This window comes from Crocodylus porosus, unplaced genomic scaffold (genome assembly GCF_001723895.1).
Source record: "Crocodylus porosus isolate Cpor-Errol unplaced genomic scaffold, CroPor_comp1, whole genome shotgun sequence".
Taxonomy (NCBI): Eukaryota; Metazoa; Chordata; order Crocodylia; family Crocodylidae; genus Crocodylus; species Crocodylus porosus.
The window spans coordinates 51515443-51536314 of NW_017728948.1; the positions used below are offsets into that span (position 1 = coordinate 51515443).

The 20872-nt window shown below is 42.4% G+C and overlaps 1 protein-coding gene across 3 annotated transcripts in view; it reads left to right on the forward strand.

Moving 5' to 3' along the window:
* The window catches only part of SLAIN2 (SLAIN motif family member 2), a 55310-nt gene that overhangs the window by 14879 nt on the left and 19559 nt on the right, over positions 1 to 20872 (forward strand). The window contains exons 2-6 of one of the 3 annotated variants that reach the window (XM_019553038.1): positions 3276 to 3424; positions 13783 to 13950; positions 16795 to 16956; positions 19545 to 19904; positions 20711 to 20848. In XM_019553038.1, the coding sequence (XP_019408583.1) occupies positions 3418 to 3424; positions 13783 to 13950; positions 16795 to 16956; positions 19545 to 19904; positions 20711 to 20848 (835 nt within the window). In that variant the 5' untranslated portion in view covers positions 3276 to 3417. Of the gene's footprint in view, positions 1 to 3275; positions 3425 to 13782; positions 13951 to 16794; positions 16957 to 19544; positions 19905 to 20710; positions 20849 to 20872 lie in introns of those variants that run through there. The other 2 variants (XM_019553035.1, XM_019553036.1) reach the window with 2 other exon arrangements.

The following is a 20872-nucleotide window of genomic DNA, read 5'->3' on the forward strand; positions in this document are numbered from 1 at the left end:
AGACTTTTTGCGGAAAAGTTGATATGCAGCTTCACCTGTCCATTAGTCCGAATGGGACATTAATTATCCTTCTGTATCTGAAATAATACATACTTTTATAAAGAACTTCTATTTTGGTTTTGCCAACTAAACACTTAAATTTTGCCCAAGTTGCATCAACTTTTGTAGTCTTGTTCCTTTGTACTATACCTATTTTATACATACATGGTAAATCTCAGTATCATAGGAAAGTGTACATTTTTCTGTTTCATGAAAAAGAAATGGATAAGAAATTTTGCCTGACAGTACTGTATGAGCATAAAATAAAAAAAGCTGGTTAAAGCGTTTTGAGGGTGGGAAGTCTGCTCATTTACTACTGAGGAGGGTTTTTTTTAATCTTCCTTCTTCAATCAAGTTATTTTAGAGTTCCCTGCAAAGATTATAACTTTACAGTCTTCTCAAAATGTATATCCTTTAATCAGCTCCGTCCCACCAAGTTGTGAAGGTTGAGCAAAAGTTGCTTAATAAGCTCAATCTTTTCTTATAACACTGATGTCATTGGCTGAAGAAAAGTAGTAATTTTTGACCATCTGTTTTGTATAGAAGAGTGGCAAACTGAGCTATCAGATGTTCTTGAGCTACAGTCCTTAATGTTCATTTGGAACGTAAAGGCCGTCATTAGATAAATAGTTCTTTTTCCATTATTTTCTGTAGTTCATATTTAGAACCTTAGTAGCAGTGAAAGCAGTTGTTAAGGTTGAGAACTGGAATTTTGTCGTTCATTACTTTTTCCTGTTGGGACCAGATCATTAAGCTTGGTCTTATTCCAAAGATGTGATTTATTTATTTTTTCTTTGGGAACTATCTGGCCCAAGGACTCCCTATGTAGACTACAGGACTAGAGAAATAGTAATTTTCTCTTAGGAATTGTTTTCAGGAAAAATACTAAGGCTGCTGAAACTTTTTTGAGTCCTTGATAAAGAAGAGTTGCTGCTTCAATTCAAAGAGAAAGTTAGAGTACATGATGGAGCCTGGTGCTGCTGATAGGCAGTGATTTCAGCACAGGGTGTTAATCAGTGTTGTCTTATTTCCTTGTTCTCCTCCATCTGTTTGTATCATCTGTTGTCTCGTTTTACCCTTTGATTGTCTTTGTCCCAAATGATTTACAGTTCTTTGTTCTATGTTAATGTAGTGCCTAGCCCAAGGGGCCCTTATGTACATTTAGAGGTCAGGCACTAAAATAATACAAACAAACGCTGTTCTGTGCTCAAGGGAACTAAAAATATTTGTAGGCTTTAGCTGTTTGTCCTGGGTACTGCAGGAGTCGGCTCCATGCTCTGCTGATTAGTAACCAATATGCTTGCTACTAGCTACTGCTTGCATAATGAGTTGTACAAAACCCAGTCACAACTCATAGTTTTCTCTTTGTTTCTTTCAACTGTTAGAGATAATTATTTAACTATTAGGTTCTTTCAACAATTCCTTTTACCTATTATTTAATTTGGAAAGTATAATATAGTCAGGATTTTTACAATGTAACGGTTTGAAGATTGAAGAAGTTTTTAAAAATATCTGGCCAGTGCTTTTCCCATTTGAAGAGTACTGAAATTGCTGCCCTCATTACAGCATGGCATCATTTAATACAAAATGTTTAATTCATTAAGTTGATAACCATAAAAATAACACAGGGCCTGTGGGGTACAGGAATACCTGAAAATCTAGCTCAGTATACTTCTAGATTATCAACTGAAATGCAATATAAATGTAACTAGAGGTGCACCAGTATATTGGTCCATACTGTATCAGCACCAGTAAAAGGAAAATTGACATTGTCAGCAATTGGCTTTTTTTGGCTGATGTGGCCAATAAATACCATGTGCATGCACACAGCTGCAGCATGCATGCAGCCAAGAGTGCATCCTGGCAACTTGGAAAGTAGCATCCAGCCAGTAAGTCTGGGAGTGGTGGGGAAGAGGCATGGGGGATGGAAGGGGCGTGGGAGGTTGTAGACTGATGCCTCTGGGGTGAGGGAGGAAATGGGGCAGGGGCAGGCTCTGCCCAACCAGGGCAGGGTGGGATGCAGAACAGAGCTGGTGGCTTGTCCGGGGCAGGGGGCAGCTCCTATTGCTGCCCACACCCCTGGGGGAGATATGGGGGTTGTGCTTCCTGGATCTGTGCATGGGGTGAGGACAGGCTGTTGCTGTGCGCTCAGGGCCAGGGGCTGCACTGGGCTCTTCCTGGCAGCTGTGCTTGGGCAGTGGTGGCACTGAGAGTGAGACTATGTGGGGGCTACAGCGGGGGCTTTAGCACCTCCCCCCACCCCTGTAGTTTCACTCCCATCGCTGCTGCTGCTTGAGTGCAGCCACAAGCACACAGTGGCAGCCTGGCCTAGCCCCACACACAGATCCTGGGGACACATGTCCCCCATGCCTTCCTTGGGGGACATGCGGTGTTGAGAGCCGCAGCACCCCTCTTCCTCGCCAGCTCTGTCCTGCACCCTGTCCTGCCCCAGCTGGGCAGCACCTATCCCTATCCCAGCCCCACTCTCTTTCCTCACGACAAGGCCTCGATCTTCCCCTTTTTCTCCCCTCCCTTCCCCCCCCAACAGACTTACTGGCCAGGCGCTGCTCTCCAAGCTGCTGGTCTGCATATCTGCAGTTGGATTAGTATCGGACAATTTAAGGCCAGTCAATAATCAGCCTTCGGTATCAGTCCAGAAAATTCAGTGTATCCCTAAATGTAACATTCCCTTTATCTGAACTAGTCAGAAATATTGGTAAATACTGATTGATAACCTTTGAAGGTTTCTTACCATGTGAGTTAAGCTTCATGATTTTTTAGTCTGTATTTGCATGATGGTGATTTGTAATAGCTGTGCTCATGTCATAATTATGTTTGGAAGAGTTTGTAGGTACTGACTTTACAAATGAAGGAAGAGGGTAAATCATCTAATAGTCTTGACCCTCTGCTGCCCCCTCCCCCCTAGCTTTGGTGATTGAAAGCTATCTACTTTGTAATCTGGAGATGTGATGGCCACTTTCATAGGAATTTAAGGTAGCTCCAGTCTGACTAACCCAGGGACCAAGATTAGCCCAGCTGCAGCAGAATAGATTTCAGCCACTTGAATACTTCCATAGCCTCATGATTGGTATATGTTGTCACAGTTGCATATGAGCTGCAGTCACACCTCAGGTTTACAGTGTGGCTATATTTCAAGAATAAAAATACAGTATGTTTTTGGAATGCTAGATTATCTGTACTTTTACCTAATAGTGCATAATTTTTCTCTCTCTTAGGTTGTATACATCACCAAAGAAGAAACTGACCCCAGTGCAGAAATCTGTTAGTCCATTAGTATGGTGCAGACAGGTACTGGATTACCCAAGTCCTGATATAGAATGTGCTAAAAAATCACTGATCCATAGACTTGAGCAGACCATGTCAGGTAAGTTTGTACAAATGGTGCAGAACATAAAACCTGTTCTAGAATAAATACAGGCATCTGTATTCCAGGTGATCTGAGGGTAGAGGGATAGCTTCAGTCTTAGGTTTTCATTACATTTCTCAAATGGCGGTTGATGCTTTGTTCATGCTTTGGACTGGGTTGATGGAATGACAGGAAGGAGCATTAGACCAGATGAGTCATGATTCCAGTATTTTATGACGCATGAGTAGTGATACTGTGGTCAGTAATTTTTTGTTTTGCTTTTGAGGAAAAACCATGTTAAAATCAAACTGCTTTTCCTGGAAATTGTTTTATTCTTTGATTTAAAAGTTGAAATTTTTTAAGGTAGGTCAAAACCGGCTTTTCAATGCTGTCAGGATCACAAGCCCTCTCTCTATACAGGAATCTTGCAAGACAGACAGGTGCCTATTAAATAAGAGGTAAATGTATTGTGGATAAAGGAGACAGGGTTTAGAATTTTTTCCAGATATGATATTTACCACAGGCTTTTACCATAGAACAGGTGGCATGTGGTTCCTAACCTGCAGAAAGTGGAAGTTAAACTGGAGCTTCTTTCTGAAGCTCTCCTGCCTCAGCAACTCCAGTCTCACCCAGCTAAGAACCTCAGATCCCTGTTCCTCTTTCCCTCAGGTTCTTCAATTTGAGAATGCTCTGGTAATCCCTGACTTTGATCTTAATTCAAAGATTTTAACTGTCAGCTGATTTCCACTTCCCTTGTACCTCTAGACGTGCTGGGTATATGTCTCCAGCTGTTGCCTTTCACTCTTTCAGCTCAGCCCTGGATCCCCTCCAGGATGACTTCTCGACTCCCACAGAAACTGTTCTTACCAGACTTTTTATTTTTACTTTTGTCTGACTAAGATCTCTTCAGTGTCATCATCTTGTCTTTTCTTTTGATTTCAGCATTCCCCATTCACTTCCCACCTTTGACCATCTATCTTCCCTTTGTAGATGTGGGAAGTTGCATGGTTTTTCTTCTTCGGTTACCCCCATCCTCTTTTTTTCAACTTTTTTTCTCTCATTCTTTTGTTTTTTTCAGTCACCATCTTTACACTAACTCACAAGTCTATCATTCCACTATAGACAGTCGTCTTCTTCCATTTCAGTTTCTCTGGTATCTCTTTTTGAAGGTGTGACTATTAACTTAAACCAAAAACTCCTCCACACTCTTCTGTTCTCGATTGTTATGCTATTCTGCCCATTTTGTGTGCCTTAATATGAGAGTCCTTAGATATGTGAGCTAAAAAACAGGAAATAGTCAATCTGAATGGTTTTTCTACAGTGCTCCCCAATGCATATATTTGTTACAAAGCTGAGATTCTGAAGAATTAACTCCAAACTAGGACCATTATTTATTGTGAACCTAAACTTGGGAATTTGCAGAAAACTGCATGCTGTTGTACATGGTTTTAGCTGAATGCATGAGGCCTAAATAAGTACTTCTCCACTCAGAAATCCCCCTTGAGAGTCGTACGTAGGAATCTTTTCTGGGGAAAGTACCATGAAGTTCTGTAGAACTTAAGCTTTCAGTACAAATTGAATCTTTTAGTATGAGTCAAGTAAGGAAGAGAAGAAGTTTCCAGATATGACAAACAAATTAACAGTGTTTCTTTTCAAAGTGTGTGTGTGTGTGCGTATGTGTACATGCACATGCATCTGCACTATTGCTGTTCCAGTCTGGATAAGATATGAGAGAGAACTATGGCTGTGGATTTCACAAGAATGGCAATTTAATTTTTCGTGCTGATAGTAGGGAAAAACCTATAAACAGCAGCAGGAACAGACATTGAAACTAATGACAGAAGAGGGTTGCTTAAACTTGATAGGTTTATAATAGCAAAGACACTTGCCCTTCAAAGCATCAGGCTAGCTGAAAAATTGTGTGGAGGCACTGTGATAGAAGGAACACTGCAACTGGTCAAGAAACAGAAAGAGGAGTTGCTGGGATGGTGATAGAGATCTGACAAGGAGCTGGGAAAATGGGTGTTTAGACCCCATGAGACTCAGGATATGGGCAAGCATGTGTTTTTTAGTTCCTTTAAAAGTAGAGGGAGAGATGTAGCTTGGGAGCTCACAGCAACTGTTAGGATATGTCTTTTTATATATGCAGATCCTTTAGCAATGCAAGTTAGCTAACTAATCTTAACTCTGATCCTGACTAGAGCAGTGTTAAAGTTGAAGCAATATTGCTACCTTTCTATCCCTGTAGAATCATACAGACATAACAGCTGCATACAGTTTTAAGAATATCCTTTCATAGTAATTGTCTAGCTATACCCTCAGATCAAGAGACAACAGGGATGGATCAGATGAAGAGCCAGCAGTGGGGAAATGAGGATAGGCTGGGCAAGAAGTTGGTTTGGCCTGGAGAGTGGGACTGAAGTGATAGACATAAGGAGCAGAGGCTGGTACTGAGTAGGCAAGAAGGGAGACCTGATTAGGAGCTAGAAGTGGGGAGGGAAAGGAGTCAAGCTTAGAAGGAATGGAGAGAAGTCGCATCACTGGAGCAGCCCCTCAGTTCCAGGCTGTAAACCCAGAGGTCCACAGAGTCTCATTTTTTGGCTACCAGCAGACTTTGAAACTAGAGGTGTACCAATATATTGGTTGCATATTGGATCTGCACCAATAAAAGGAAAATTAACGTTACTGGCAATCAGCTTTTTTGGGCCAGAGTAGCCAGTAATGTCACTGATTAAATGCTGTGTGCAGGTGTTCAGCTGCAACATGCACGAGGTCAGGAATGCAGCTGGACAGTTTGGAGAGCAGTGTCTCCCTGGTAAATCTGTGGGCGGGGGGCAGATGGAGGCGAGCAGGGGCAGGTGCTGCCCACCCAGGGTGGTGAATACAACCTTACTGGCAGCAGGGTGGAGCTGCAGGCAGCTTGTCCAGGGGGTGTGGGAAAGAGCGGGGTGGCTTCCTGCCACTGCACAAATACCCAGGTGAGGCATGGGTCCCTGGATTTGTGCATGGGGCAATGGCAGGCTGTAGGCTCAGGGCCAGGGGCTGCGCTGGCCTCTTTCCAACCGGGACTGCACTTGGGACTGTGGCACTGGGAGGGATAGCTACGGTGAATTTTGAGGTTCTTGTATCCCACCCCATAGCCACCCATCCCAACTCTGCTCACTCAAGAGTTCAGCCTAGCCCCCCTGCTAGGAAGGGACAGGTACAGCCCCTGGCCCCAGGCCTGGAGCAGGCAGGCTGCCCTCACCCCATGCACAAATCCAGGGTGGGGTACATGCATCCCCTGAGGGTGCACACAGTAGCAGGGAGCTGGCCCCCCTCCCCATGCCCCCTGAATGAGCTGCCCATGGCTCTGCCCCACTCCTGTTGGAGCTGCATTCACCACCCTGCTGAGCAGCCCCTGCCCCTACTCTACTCCCTCCCTCACCATGGGCGCCTATATCTGCCACCCTCCACGCCCCTTTCCTTCCCCATACCACTTTACCCCGACAACCTTAACAGGAGGAGGCTGCTCTCCAAGCTGCTGGGCTGCACATTGGCTATCGGATCAGTATCGGCTTATATGGCTGGTTAATAAATCAGCATTATGCAGTGTTTTAAGGCTGTGAGCCAGATTGATCCAGTTCAGGTCAGAGTTGGCACCCAGCCACTGCTGCTTTTCCCAGCTGCACTTGCAGCTGGCAGGAGAAATCTGCTGCCAAAGCCCCGTGTCCACAGGCTGGATCAAATGGCTCCAAAGGTATAGGTTGCTGAGCCCTTACATATATCATACCATTTAGCCCTAGTAATGGGTCAGGATCCCACAAAAATGGCATCCTTGCCCCACAGACCTTTTTAAGTATAATATAAGAGATGAGAACTGTGTGCTAGCATGTGGGAGAGTACAAGGAGACAATATTGGTGAGCCTGATGGGCTGCTGACGTGCTATGACTACTACCCACCTGTAGCCAAGTTTTCTTGTAAGCAAAGTAGATGTAAAGAGGGAGATTGAAGGGAGATAATGTGGTAGCTGTACAAGTGTGCATGTGGTGCTCGTCCCAGCTATAAGGGGAGGCACCAATGTGTGTGTGAACTCTAATGGGGCTAGAAGACGAGAAACAGGAACTGACCTTCACACTGAAAGAGAAGTGACGGGTGTTGTATGTAGACCATAAATGACTTTCAAGGTAAAGCTAAAGCAGTTTATGCTTGATTTAATAGAGGATGTGGAATAAATGGAGGGATGCATATGAGCTGTGGCTTGAGCTACTACTGGTAGAGGTGCACTAATATATTGGTCCAATTTTGGATTGGCACTGATGTGAAGAAAATTGAGTGCGTCGGAAATTGGCCTGATGGGGCCGATAATTTGACTGATAAATGCCTGTGCATGCGCACAGGCGTGATGCAGCACATAGATGGCCAGGAGCGCAGCCTGGCAGTGTGGAGAGCTGCGTGCAGCTGGTAAGTCTGTTGTGGTGGAAGGGGAGGAGGGAGAGAGGGGGTGTGGGGGTGCAGATCAGTGTCTCCAACAGTGAGGGAGGGAGTGGGGCAGCGCTTACCCCAGCCCCACTCCTCCCTCACTACAGGGGTCTTGATGCCCCTTCCCTCCCTTCTCCCCTTTCACCACAGTGTTAGCTTTGTGGCTAGAGAGGAAAGGCTAGATGCTAGAGTGTTATAGGTGTCATGCCTGAAGGATCTGCGTGACTTCTGACTCTCTTGAACTCTGGACAGCAGGATCTGAAGTGATGCCTAGGTCACAGGTTTGCATAATAGGGTAGCGAAGGTGGTGGGGGTGATGTCCACAATGATTAAGAGAGAAAGTACTAGTGAAGGATTTGTAGAGGGTGATATAATATTAAAAGCAATGTTCAGGTAGGTTGGGTTTTTTGTTCAGCTCTGGCAGCAGTGAACACTGATAGAAGTGGCCGTACCCAGAGCAGTTTGTAGAAAGGGGATTGAGAGCACTGGCTGTGAGGTGGGGGGTCAGAGGGCAAAATATAGACCAGTGTGGGGAAGGGGGGAAGATTGAAAAGAGCAACCCCAGGGCTGGGGCCAGTGACTGGATTTTCCCAGCTCTGGGGCTGCACAGGGGAAGTGGACAGAAGCATTGGTTTGATTCTGATACTCCACAGATCCAGGTTCATCTTAAAACGGGTTCTGCAGTTTTTAGATTGGCTTGTGTGCATGGAACTTCTATTCAGTTACAGGTTTAGACTGACTGCCGGTCACTAAGACGGGGTCTGGAAGTGTAAGGTCGGCATCGGAACAAGCTAAGAATAAATTGGGCAGCCATTTTAACCCAATAAAACTTCCTGAATGTCTATACTTAGCCATTAAGTGCCATGTCTGTCCCTTTAAACTAGAGCTAGCTTGTATGCCTAATTCCTGTTTTGTGAATTCCACACTTGCAGATAGACTTCTGAAATCCAGGTGTGGGAGCCTCAGCATTGCCTTGTTAGTGCTTTTGTGAATCTTGTTCTAAATGCTTTCCCAAGTCCCTCAGCATAAGAAGTGAAATTGAATCTGTTAAGGCACCTGGTCACTGCCTTCTACTACAACACTGATTTGTAGTTCCCATTATAAAAACCTGTTTTCTCTGCCTGAAAAAACCCAAAGGACCTGTTTTGGAAGAGTAGTGTTCAGGGATGTTTATATGACATTATGTTACACTTCATTGTTGTTGCTGTAAGATGATAATTGTTTTCCATATTTAAATAGTTGGTATAAAATGCACAGCTAAGACATGGTTTCTTATACAGAACTATGAATCTGTTCATGGCAAGAATTATTAGTATTCATTCATGGAATGAAAAATCAGTTAAGTGTAGGTCTTGTTTGGACATTGCCTTTACATTTAGTTAGCTTTGTCGTCAATGATGGATTTTTTTTTTTTCCATCTCAGTTTTGATTACTACTGAGACTTCTGGAATAACTCTACCTGTGGGTGCTTTCTTTTAGAAGGGTTAGCTTTGATTCTGGAAATTGCTCCTTTCAAAAAAGCTAGCTTAAGCATGAGCTACTAATATATTTTGAACAATTCTGTTGAGAATCACTTTTCACATAAAAACATAGTGAATTCAAAGAAAAACTGAACTTCTGTCTTAACTGGATTTAGTTTATGTGGATTAGATTGTGAATGTTTTCAAATATAAGGTTATTTTCCATAGGTTAACTTTCAGTGGCTCTTTTTTTTTAATAAATGGCCTGCTCTTTAGAAAAAAACATGGATGACGCTATCAATGCTGCCTGGATAGGCTGCTTGTCTCTTCCCTTTTAAAGGATCGTGTTTTCAGTTGCTTATAACTTTGCCAGACATTAAGCAGACAACATTATAAAAATACTTCATATATTTAAAGCATACTTCATGGCTTCAAAGTCTTCCACAGCCTGTAATGTTCAGTGCTTTGCAAGTGAGGCCCCAGATCTCAAATTATAAAACAGAAGTTAAAGAACACAGAATTTAGTAACCACAGATAAAAATCTGGTTTAAGGGACTTGTTATAACAACTCCTAATAATTGTGTGTCAGAGGTTGGGCTAGAATCTGCGTCCCCCGTGGAAAGAGTAGTGTGTGCCTGTCACAGTGTGTGCGCGCAAGAAATCTGCATTCAGTGTCCACAGTTAACTCATTCTGGCATTTCCTCAGTATTTGCTTTCCAATTCTAATTTTATAAGATTAGTGTAATAGTGTATGTAGTATATAAAAAGATACCCATTGTGCCTGTCTACTATTTTAGCCTTTCACATATGCCTAGGGCAGTGGTTCTCAACTTTTTGAATTCAAGGCACCCCTCATTGGTCTTGAGGTACCTCCATAATGGGTGTCACTCAGCTGATGACAAATTTCAAAACCTAATTTATATATTATACTGCTTAGGTCCTTGCAGAGAGGCTGGGCAGTGGGGCTGGGGAATCATTCAGGCCGGAGCAAGCTTGAGCCTGTACTTATCTGCTTATCTCCTCACCCCTTGCTTATCTTCTTGCACCTCATGGTGCCCTTCAAAGACTCTGGTGGCATCTGAGGGTGCTCTGGCAACCCTGGTTGAGAATCGCTGGCTTTTAGCGTCTTGGGGTTTACCTTTTGGTAAGTAATAGGAACTGCCTCTTTTGATGTGAGGAAAAAGATTCGGTTGGAGTAGAAGGGAGTTTAGTTTTTATATTTTGGACCCTTGCATATGTTTGGTACCAGGAGAGTGCTATGGTGATAAATAGCCTACTTATAATTCCAGTGGCCATCTGAAAATTTGTTTTCATTATACACAGTCCTTGTATCATGAAGTACTATCCGCTGAACATAGAACATGGAATATGTGTTTGCTAATTGGAAATACCTTGAGTATCCCCCTTAAAATACCCACAATTATTCTGAGTTCTGCGTGTGACATTTAACATTGTTTCCAAGTAAACTTAAGACGGAGGCCTTTCCATTGCATTTTCTCTATATGCTACTGACAGTTCGTACGTTTAAAAAACGAATGCCGTTTTAATCCTGTGGCACAAGAGCTAGGGAAAATCTTTGTTTCCCAGCTTGAAAGAAAAAACATTTTTAATCTAGTGAAGGGATTTTTGGCAAAGCAGTGGCACACGTTTCAGCAGAGTAGTGCAAAAGAATTCAGCCCCTCGGCCAGGTTCACTGCCGTCAAGTCATACTGCTGTGTTAATTTTCTTTCAGCGTCAGCAAAATTTTAACATTGTGGGAAATAATTGAGGTTATTCTGTCTTAAAAACTTGCTTCCAGGAGTTTAAGATCCTGCATTTTCTAAATAGTCTGGTATAACTGAACTACAGGGTCAGATGCTCAAGTCCCTGGTAGTTTATTGCTTGCTTCTGGCCCTATCCTACTCCACAGGATGGGTATACAGGCTTAAAAAAATGTTGGCTGTAACCTTTCTTTGGTGAAGAGTATAACTGTCTTAGTAGCGCTCAGTTGAAATTAAGTTTAACAGCCTTGAACAAGGCCTTAACACAAGAAGTTATAATAAGATCAGTGAGAACACTGTCAGAAGGTTTAGGTGTGAAACTTTTTCAAGCACAGCAATAGAAGCCTCACCGACTGGACAAAACATTAGAAACAATGTAAAACGTACCATGGAGGACCATCTTGCTCTAATGGGAGAATTATCTACCACCTTTTCTAAAAAAGTACATATTCCTAAGTCCACATCCAAAACACTGTGGTAGCACACTCTAAGCCACTGTGCATTTTGTGAATACTTTAGGCTAGTTGTGATGACTTTGAGATGTCCAACAGTGGCTTATCCTGATGATCAAAAAAAGGGTAGGAAGCAATAATAGCAGTTTAGTAAAAGCTTGATATTTAAACAGATTTTTACTTCAGATAGTCAGCTATCTAAATGAAGCATTATTTCCCCAAAATATTAAACCTTTGCTCCTTCTTAATTGTTTAAGCTGCACCAACATACAGACCTCCAAGGAACTCGCAGCTGCCACAGGAAGATCTTTTTGTCTAACATGACTACATGACGCAGCTTATTTTTTGCTATTGTGACAGAACTGTTGTCTTTGCAGACTGCTACTAATGGCATCTGTTGCAATTAAATTAAGGCTGTTTCTCTTGCCGCCCAGTTAGTTTTGGCTGGATGTAAGCTTTCCATTCCAAGGGCTAAAAGATGTAACCCAGCTTGTCTAGGAGTTTTAGAAGACACTGTTCATTATGTCTTAGAATGTTCTTTATATAATGACATAAGGAGAACCTGTTTATCACCATTCTTGCAGAAATTGATACGCTTTTAAAACGGAGAGAAACTAATCTGATTCTTCAGCAAACAGCTCTGTATTTAGCAAACCGTTTTGCAATTTTTGCTTATAAGGCCGAAGCAGTTAGAGTTAACATTTATCAATCATAAAGGATGTCTAACACTATATGTGATATGATTGATAAATGTTAACACTATATGTGATTTTAGTGTGTCAGTTATGGATCTCTGTACAGCATTTTTATAGATTCATGATTTTATTTATTACTTTATTTATGCTACTAATGTTTTTATAATGGTTGGCTCTTGGCCCTAATTAAATTGCATTATACTACAGAATGATGAAAGAAATACTCCTCGTGTAGCTTTATCTAGACCTTCTTTTGTCTGTACAATCCAGTAGGTTGGTGAGTTTTGTCACCAGAGCTATATTTTGTCATGATCCTCTGTGGCCCAAAGATACTTCTTGCCTTTGGCTAGAATAGAAATCTTGACAGCTGACAACTTCAGTAGTGATTTGATAGTGCAGGTCATGCAAAGATTATTTTTCTTTTTGCAATAAGTGTTGCATGCTTTTGAAGTACTTTAAATCCTAGTCATGTTGCTTTTTGATCTTGATGATCTGAACTAAGTTTTCCTTTTGGATTCGATGGTGACTAGAGAATAATTTAAGGCTACTGTGAGTAGCAGTTGGGGCATTTAATGTCTATATAACTTTCACTTCTCCATCTTTAATCAAACTCAGATTGTTATTAATATGCTATCCCAGGGATTGGATAGGGAGGGGCTTGGATAACAGCTAATTTATTTAGCTCATGGAGAATGAGTTACCCTGGTCTGTTAAGGAAAAACAGCTTGAACGTAGAACTTTGGAGAGAGACCGTGGTAACCATGGTGTCCTTTTCTTACTCATTTTCATTTTAACTACTTTTATGTCTAGGGTAGTGCAGTAGTTGTACAGAAGTAGCCAAAAACACTCTTCCTCTCTACTTTGACAAGAAGGTTGGGATCTTCTCTTTTCAATGGCACTTGTAGGTGGTTCATAGCTTGTCCATTAGTAGGGTTTAACACATTATGTTCTGTGTAGGATAGCATCACAAGCATACTGAGGTATTTCCATATACAGTGTTTTGCTTAATACCCTTACCTTACATGTAAGATCAAAGCCATTACATACATCCCTGTGTGCAGTTAAAGGTGTTTCACCTATTTTACTACATCTTAACACTGTCGTGTGTGAACAGCTATGGCAGATGGCTCTGCCCTTTAATGGGAAGAAAGTGCATGTTCTTGGGGGTGAGTATTAGACTAAGGAGTCTCCTTCCCTTCTCCTTTTCAGTCCCATAGTCTGAGTTTTAGGGAAAGTTACTCCACTGTGAAGAGGTAAGTTTATCCAGAGTGAACTTAGATCTGTTGAGTTAGGTGGAGAAAGGTATTGGGGTCATTGTCCTATCCATCACTTTGGATAGACTTCGTCCTATTAGGACTCTACGTCCAGAAGCTAAATAGGCACTTTTTTATAAATCTAAAAAAAAAAATACATTTTTCTACTGACTGAAACTACTTAGATAAATTGTCTAGTAACTAAATCATGTTGAATGACTTGAAAAACTGTAATATGATAATCCTTACCAGCTCCTTTAATATGGCTTGTCACTTTTTTTCCCCCCTTTCAAGCAGTCCTCAAGAGGCAGAGTTTGTACAGTAATCCTTTCAGTGCGGTCAGTTACACAAGCCCTTATAGTCCCAACGCTAGTAGCCCCTACAGTAGTGGCTTCAACTCGCCTTCCTCAACGCCAGTGAAATCTGCTTTAATGAAACAGCTGGTACCTTCTGGTAGCTCAGGTAGGTTTTTGTTTTCAGGAAGTATCATGTTCTCTTGTGTTGGGCATTACACAGGCATGAAGAGTTTGTGGCCAAGAAAAGATGAAACTTGCCTTTGAGTAAGAAAATTGCATGATATTTCAAATACTGCAGAGGAAAAACACAGTAGGCTTTTTTTGAGCTTGAGGTGTTATAATGCTACTTTTGTTTGGATCTGTCAACTAGACAAATGTATTCTTTTTTTAGGGAGAAATGGGTCATATAAACTTGGTTGTAAGATTGTTCTGTGCACCCACAGTGTGTGCACACTTTTATTTTCATATATCTATAGATATAGATAAATAAAAGTGTTTTACGTACACTTATATAAAAATAATTTCCTATAGATTTGGTCCATTAGCTGACTAATACATGATGATAGTAGTTACTAAAGTTTCATATAGCTTTCTGGAATATAGTTGTAACTGCTGTCTGCACTTGTATTGTTGCATAGCCTGTCGGTTCTCGCACATCAAGGCACTGGTATAAATGACAGCAGTATAGCCAGAACTAGTAAAAAGTTTTGCTCTGCAATTCAACTTGTGGTCCACAGCCTGAGACTATTCTTGGTACCCCTGTTATGTTTGTAATGTAATACATGCCCTTCTGGCATTACAAAAAGCAGGTTTCACATCTGTATGCTTACTTGGAGCACTGCAGAAATGGTGCAAGCACTAGGAAACTTTCTATTTGAAAGAGAAAATTCTCTGCAGTGCTGTTTGTCATGTCACATATTACATTTGTAGTTGAATGCAGTGTTATGGTGTGGGGAGGGTGGGGGTCTCGTGGTGTCCCAGCAATCTGTTGTGCTCTGCCTTTCCCTCCACTTCCCCACTAAGACGAAGGGAGGTAGAGGAGAGGGCCTCCCTGGCAGCCCAGGGAGCAGGGCTGCAGTCCAGCCAGGACTGGAGACCTCAATTCTGCTTATCATGGTTATGTGTCACAGAGCTTTCTGCCGCAGGCTCTGGGCAGCAGCACGTTCTCCTGGCCGCCCTTTCATGAAGGGTGGTAAGTTCTCAGAGCCCCAGTCTTGAGGGACCTGCAGCTCGGCTCACTGCTGCAGTTAGGATTAGTGATGCTGTCACTAGGACAGCAGTGGTGAGGGGTATCTGCTGTCCTAGCAGCAGCAGTGACAGGGATGGCTGCTGGTCCCTCTGGGACAGTGAGCTATCAGACAGCCTGCTGCTGCTCTAGTCATGAGGACAGGAGCAGCTTTCTTTGCCCTGGAAGTTGGCAAGCTGTCAGAAAGCTCACTGCTGCCCCTGGCACAACAGCATATTTTATGACAGCTTGTCACCCTGCATGGGAGGCTGAAAGCCTGCCCAGTGGTCCCCTTTCTCTGCTAGGGCAGAGGGCAGGGTATAGGATATTTGGGGTGGGAGGGTGGGCAAAAGAGCAGACTTCTATCAGTTCCTGGCTGCTACTTTGTAGCACTCAGGCCACGGGACTGTACGCCCCTCATAATGCTATGTTTTTGTAGTACTACAAATGCATGCATGTTCCACAGCCCCAGGGTGAGGTTGTGAATGGAAAGGTACTGGAGTGAGACTTTGTGGTCTCCAGCATATATGCAATTATTTGACAGAATGTTGCTTTTATCTTGGACACTGACTATTAGTTTCTCTGCTTTGGGGAAATTTGACAATGGGTATTTAGACTGCAAGTTGGAGGGTTTGGGTATTTTTAAGCATCTGTCGGCACACCCCAGGGTCTCTTTAGTTTAGTTAACTTGGGTAAAAATTGCAGCAAAGCTGTGACAGTATGGGTTAGATGCCGAAGTGTTTATTGTCCCCATTGAATTTGAACAGCCCACACTGAAGCTCATGCTTCCAGTATGTTTATTGCAGTTATAACCCAAACTAGCTAAGTTAGAGATCTGGGTGATCCTACACATCCTGTAGTCACATACTTGATTGCAGTACAGACATAATTAAGTAATGATACACCACAGGCACTAAAAGGCAGATGTAACAATAGCAGACCTATTTTGGGAAAGAATCTTTCAGGAAGCTAAGTTCTACAAATGTTGACTAATAAAACTGTTTTAAGCAGCCTTGTCTAATGTGCATATAAGAATAAATAGGTTTTTGAGATAATTACATGTTTAAGTATTAAATTCTAATGACTTTGTTTTATATTTAAGCTGTTAGGTATAAGTGTGTAATTTAACATGTTGCATATATCAAATATATCAGGAGATCTCTGTTGTCTGAATGTGGTATTCAAATAAAGATTTAATATACTGACTGTGTAAACCTCTGGGATACCTCTTGGGTATCTTGTAAACATAAGATATAGCAGACAAAGATGTAAACAGGCAATACTAGGAGAGCAGATACTGCACTTTCAGCAAAGGCTGAAAGTTACCTGCTTTGAGCAGCGGACTGGACTAAATGATCTCTTGAGCTCCTTTCCAGTTCTAATTGTGTATGTTTTCTATGATTCTGTACCCTAGAAGTCCAGTGCAGATGCCCAAAGTGTGAACACCAACAAAAGTAGAAATAGATTAATCTTACCTACGTTCTGCTTGTGGGATTTTTGGGAGGGGGGTTGTACCAAGGTAAGACTGTCTTTGTATGAACACTGGCTCTTTGTTTTATTTTTGGGCTAACTTTTTCAATAAAATATTTCAAAATGGAAGTTGTAAATAATGTTAGTTATTTTCTTTCAAAACAGTACTTTAGGTGTTACTGATACCCAATCTTGCAGTTCTTCGCTTTTTTTGTTGTGAAGGGGAGCATGTAGACTTTTTCATGTCTCATGGTGCATAGTGTAGTACACAGCATTACATTGTTTAGCTTGTACTTTTTCTTCTCTTTCTTACAGGTCATTTTAAAAGTTCAGCAGATAGAAATCCTCCACTAAGCCCGCAGTCCTCTATAGACAGTGAATTAAGTGCTTCGGAAATGGATGAAGACTCAATTGGATCTAATTACAAGCTAAATGATGTTACAGATGTGCAAATTCTAGCTCGGATGCAGGAAGAAAGTGAGTATTTTGCCTACAGGACTTTTCCTTTAATTTGCAGTTGTGGAGACTGACCGACCCTTCAAGGGTTGATGGGCTTAATTTAGTCATGTTCAACCTCCAGTCTGCAGGCTGGATATGGATATGGCCGCTGAAGTCACGGCATCTGACCTGTAGAGCTCCCCAGGAGTCCAGAAATTTGGCAGCTGGGGAAGTTGTAGCAGTGTTAATTGCTGTCAGAACTGCAGTAGTTAATGCTATCACCACTCCCCTGCCATCAAATTTCTGGACCTGTGAGGAGCCCTGTGGTCCAGATGAGACAGCCCTCCATGCCAGTTAATGCCAGTGAGTGGTAACTCCATGGCTGGATCCAGCAAGCAAGTTTGGGCCATGGGCAGATCTGGTGCTCAGGGTAGTGCTGCAGGGGGAATCTAGTTTGTACCAACCCCACCTGTGGGATCCAGCACATGAACAGATCTGTCCCACTCATCTAGCCCACAAGGCCAGAGAGGCTAAACACCACTAGTTTAGTCCCACATGTGCCCACTCAGATCGTCTCCCCTGGTAGAGATCATAAGCAAAGTCATATGACAGGCAGGTCATGTGACCAAATGAAGCCTTCTAAGGTAGAGATAAAATGGGCTTGTACAGAGCCAAGAAGGAAGGTTTGGTGGAATATGGCTGAAACCTGCATATTTGTCGGCTGGGGAAGCTTGCATGATTCAGTGCATGGCTTTATGCAAGAGGACTGTGGAATCCCTTAATCAAGAGATGTGCTGCTGTGGGTCTTCTGCTGAGCTCCTAGGCAGCAGCGTGGGAAAGAATGGGACAGGAATAGGAGTTGCCACAGTCAATCAGGGAGATTGCCCTAATAGTTTAAGGCCATTAACTGCTACATGAGGAATCCAAGGCTTCAGATGATTCATTTTGCATTTTGGGAGAAAATTTCTTAAAAGGGTGCTTGTAATATTGCGCATGTGTTCTTGAAGGGATTGTGGAGGGAGCAGAGGAGAGTGTTGTATTGCAGTTGCAGAAACAGGTCTTTCCTGATAAATGACTGGCTGATCCTCTCTTTCCAGATTAGAGGCAAAGGAAGCTGTAGGATTTATTATTTTTAGGGATAAAAGGAAAAAGAAATGTTCCAGTACTGGCTTAGGCATAGTTTCTTTAGGCAGTGATCAGAAGATGTAGTATCATCTTGGACCATTTTTGACTTCCCTGTCAAAATGGTAAGGTATGCATCTACAGCTGATTTAACTTGAGGGTGCTTTTGGCACAAGTTGAGAGTGAGACTTGGGACTCAAGCCTGTGAATCTGTAATAAAAACGCATTGCCAACCTGTCCGTCAGTAGTGGAAGAAAGGAGAGGCATACTGATAGTTTACAGTGGAATAGCACAGGGTGCTCAACCTGTGTCCTGTGGAGTCATGACAACCAGCCCACAGGGATCCCCACAGGTTGGAAAACTTGACAGTAGAGGAATGATGGTAGCTGTGTGTTATGGGGTCCAGTCTCACCTGGGCCATTACCCATGCAACAGGATCAGGACCAGGTCCATACATCAAAATGGGACAGTGCTCCGCCCCTCACCCCACCTCACCCATGCCCTCACTTCCAGTCCAAGATTGGGATCCCGGCTGAGCTGTTCTCTCCTCACCCTCCCTCCATGCACATCTTGATCAGGGCTTCATTGGCCCTGCCTCTGCCCCAGGTAAACAGATAAGAATCAGGGTGCTGATTCTCTCTTCCTCCCTGACCCACCTCTTTTCCCCCCCACCCCCAAGGCCAAATCCAGCCTGCAGAGGCAGCTGACACCACTCATTTGGTCCACAAAGCAAAAAGGTCAGGCACCAGTGGAATAGTGTATTCAAAAAAAAAAAAAAAGGCTACTGGCTGGTATCCCTTGAAGATGCATGCATCTTAGGAGTATGCCTGTTTTGGCAATGCTCAAAGGCTGAAGAATAAAGTCCACAGAATGAGAACATGGGTGGAGGGAACAGTAATGCAGGCATCCTCAACAAAAAAAAGTTGATTTTGATCAAAGTTTTGTACTTTCATATTTTTGGCTTTCTCATGGAACCCTGAAAGGTGTTTATTATCCTGGTTACCCATCCAGTAGGGAAACAGTTCTCAAACTGTTGTTTGGTAATCTGTATAGAACTGGCTGATCATGTTGCTTTCCTTTTCTTTACAACTGCCAAATTATGTTTGTTTAGCAAGAGATTTTCCCATGTAATCACTGTAGTCATCACTGGGTGTAGTGGTGCTGATGGAAAAGGAGGTGATTCACAAAACAGTCTAGGATGCAGTCTGTGCTTGTTTGAGGGAGTGGGGAAGGAGTAAAACTTTGGGCTGGGTGTCATGGCTCCACAGGCTAGATGAGTGACACAGGTCTGTTCTGTGGGACCCTAGAAGTAGAAGGATTGAAAGTAAGTACTTAATTTCACATACATTATCTACTGTTGGATAATAACTTTTTATTGCTGTTGATCTGGAATGAATTTGAAGCTTCAAGTAAGGAGGAAATGGGGTTGCCAGGGGTGACAGCACGAACAGTTATATACCATGTCAAGTTTAAACATAGGTAAGCACCATTCTTTCTGATCACAGGTCTTCGACAAGAATATGCAGCTACTGCTTCTCGACGTAGTTCTGGTTCCTCTTGCAATTCTATGAGACGGGGTACATTTAGTGATCAGGAACTTGATGCACAAAGTTTAGAGGATGAAGAAGATGGTACACATCATACAGTACATCCTGCCGTAAATAGGTTTTCACCCTCACCACGCACTTCTCCGTGGCCTTCACCAAAACAATCTCCAAGGAATTCCCCTCGTTCTCGATCACCTGCTCGAAGCATAGAATACAGTAGAGCGTCACCCCAGCCCATGATTAGCCGCTTGCAGCAACCTCGTCTTTCACTTCAAGGCCATCCTACAGATTTGCAGACTAGCAGTGTCAAAAGCGAAGGTAAAAAGCTCTTAAGTCAAGTTAATTGGGTTTAATACAAAAGTAGGACGTTAGTGCTGTAAATGAATTGTTATCACTTTGCAATCTTTAAAATAAACAATATGGTGTGTTGTTACTGGTGCATCACTTAAGCATCTAGGGGAAAAAAGCAAAGAAAGTTCCTCAATCAGTTTTGCTTTAGGCTTGCTTACAGTCAGATGACTTAGTCAAGTAAGACGTCTAAATTAGTTGCAATTAAACGCTAACTTGACTATACTCAAACTGACTGAAAATGCAGTGACTTCTTATTCTTTATTATGGCACAGGGTTATATTAAGATAGAGCCATCATGGTGCATAAGAGAAACTACAATATTTAATTATTAATGTAATGCTGTGCACACCTCGGAATACATTTTTGGCCCTCTGAAAACACTGAATGTACTGTAAAATCCTATAGAAGGACTTGCGAATTGCTGGATGAAACATAGTGATACTAGCAGACTAATGATTTCTTTTTCTGTTAATTTAGAGGCATAATACATTTGCCACTCTACAACAAAATTGCTAAGTATTTGATGAGCAGGAGAATGCATGCTCAGGGTGTTTAATATTTGATAAACAGGAAAATAGTCTATAGGACAGTAACACGAGGGAGCTCTCTAAATGTAGCCTTGCAAGCTTGACCACTTAAATTACGGTGCAGATTTAGCTAGCCAACATCAATTTTCATGTGAGTAGTATTTTAAATCAGCCAAGGTTATGGTAAATATAGTCAATCCCCTGCATCAAATCGTTTGTTGTGGTGTCTTTTAATTTTTGATACAGAAAAACTAAGACGTAGTCTTCCAAACCTGTCCAGGACATCTAACATCCAAGCTGAGTCTGTGAAAAACAGTAGAAGTGACTCAAACTTTCAAGTGCCAAATGGAGGAATACCTCGCATTCAACCTCAAGCCTCAGCCAGTAAGTATCTTTACAGTGATATTG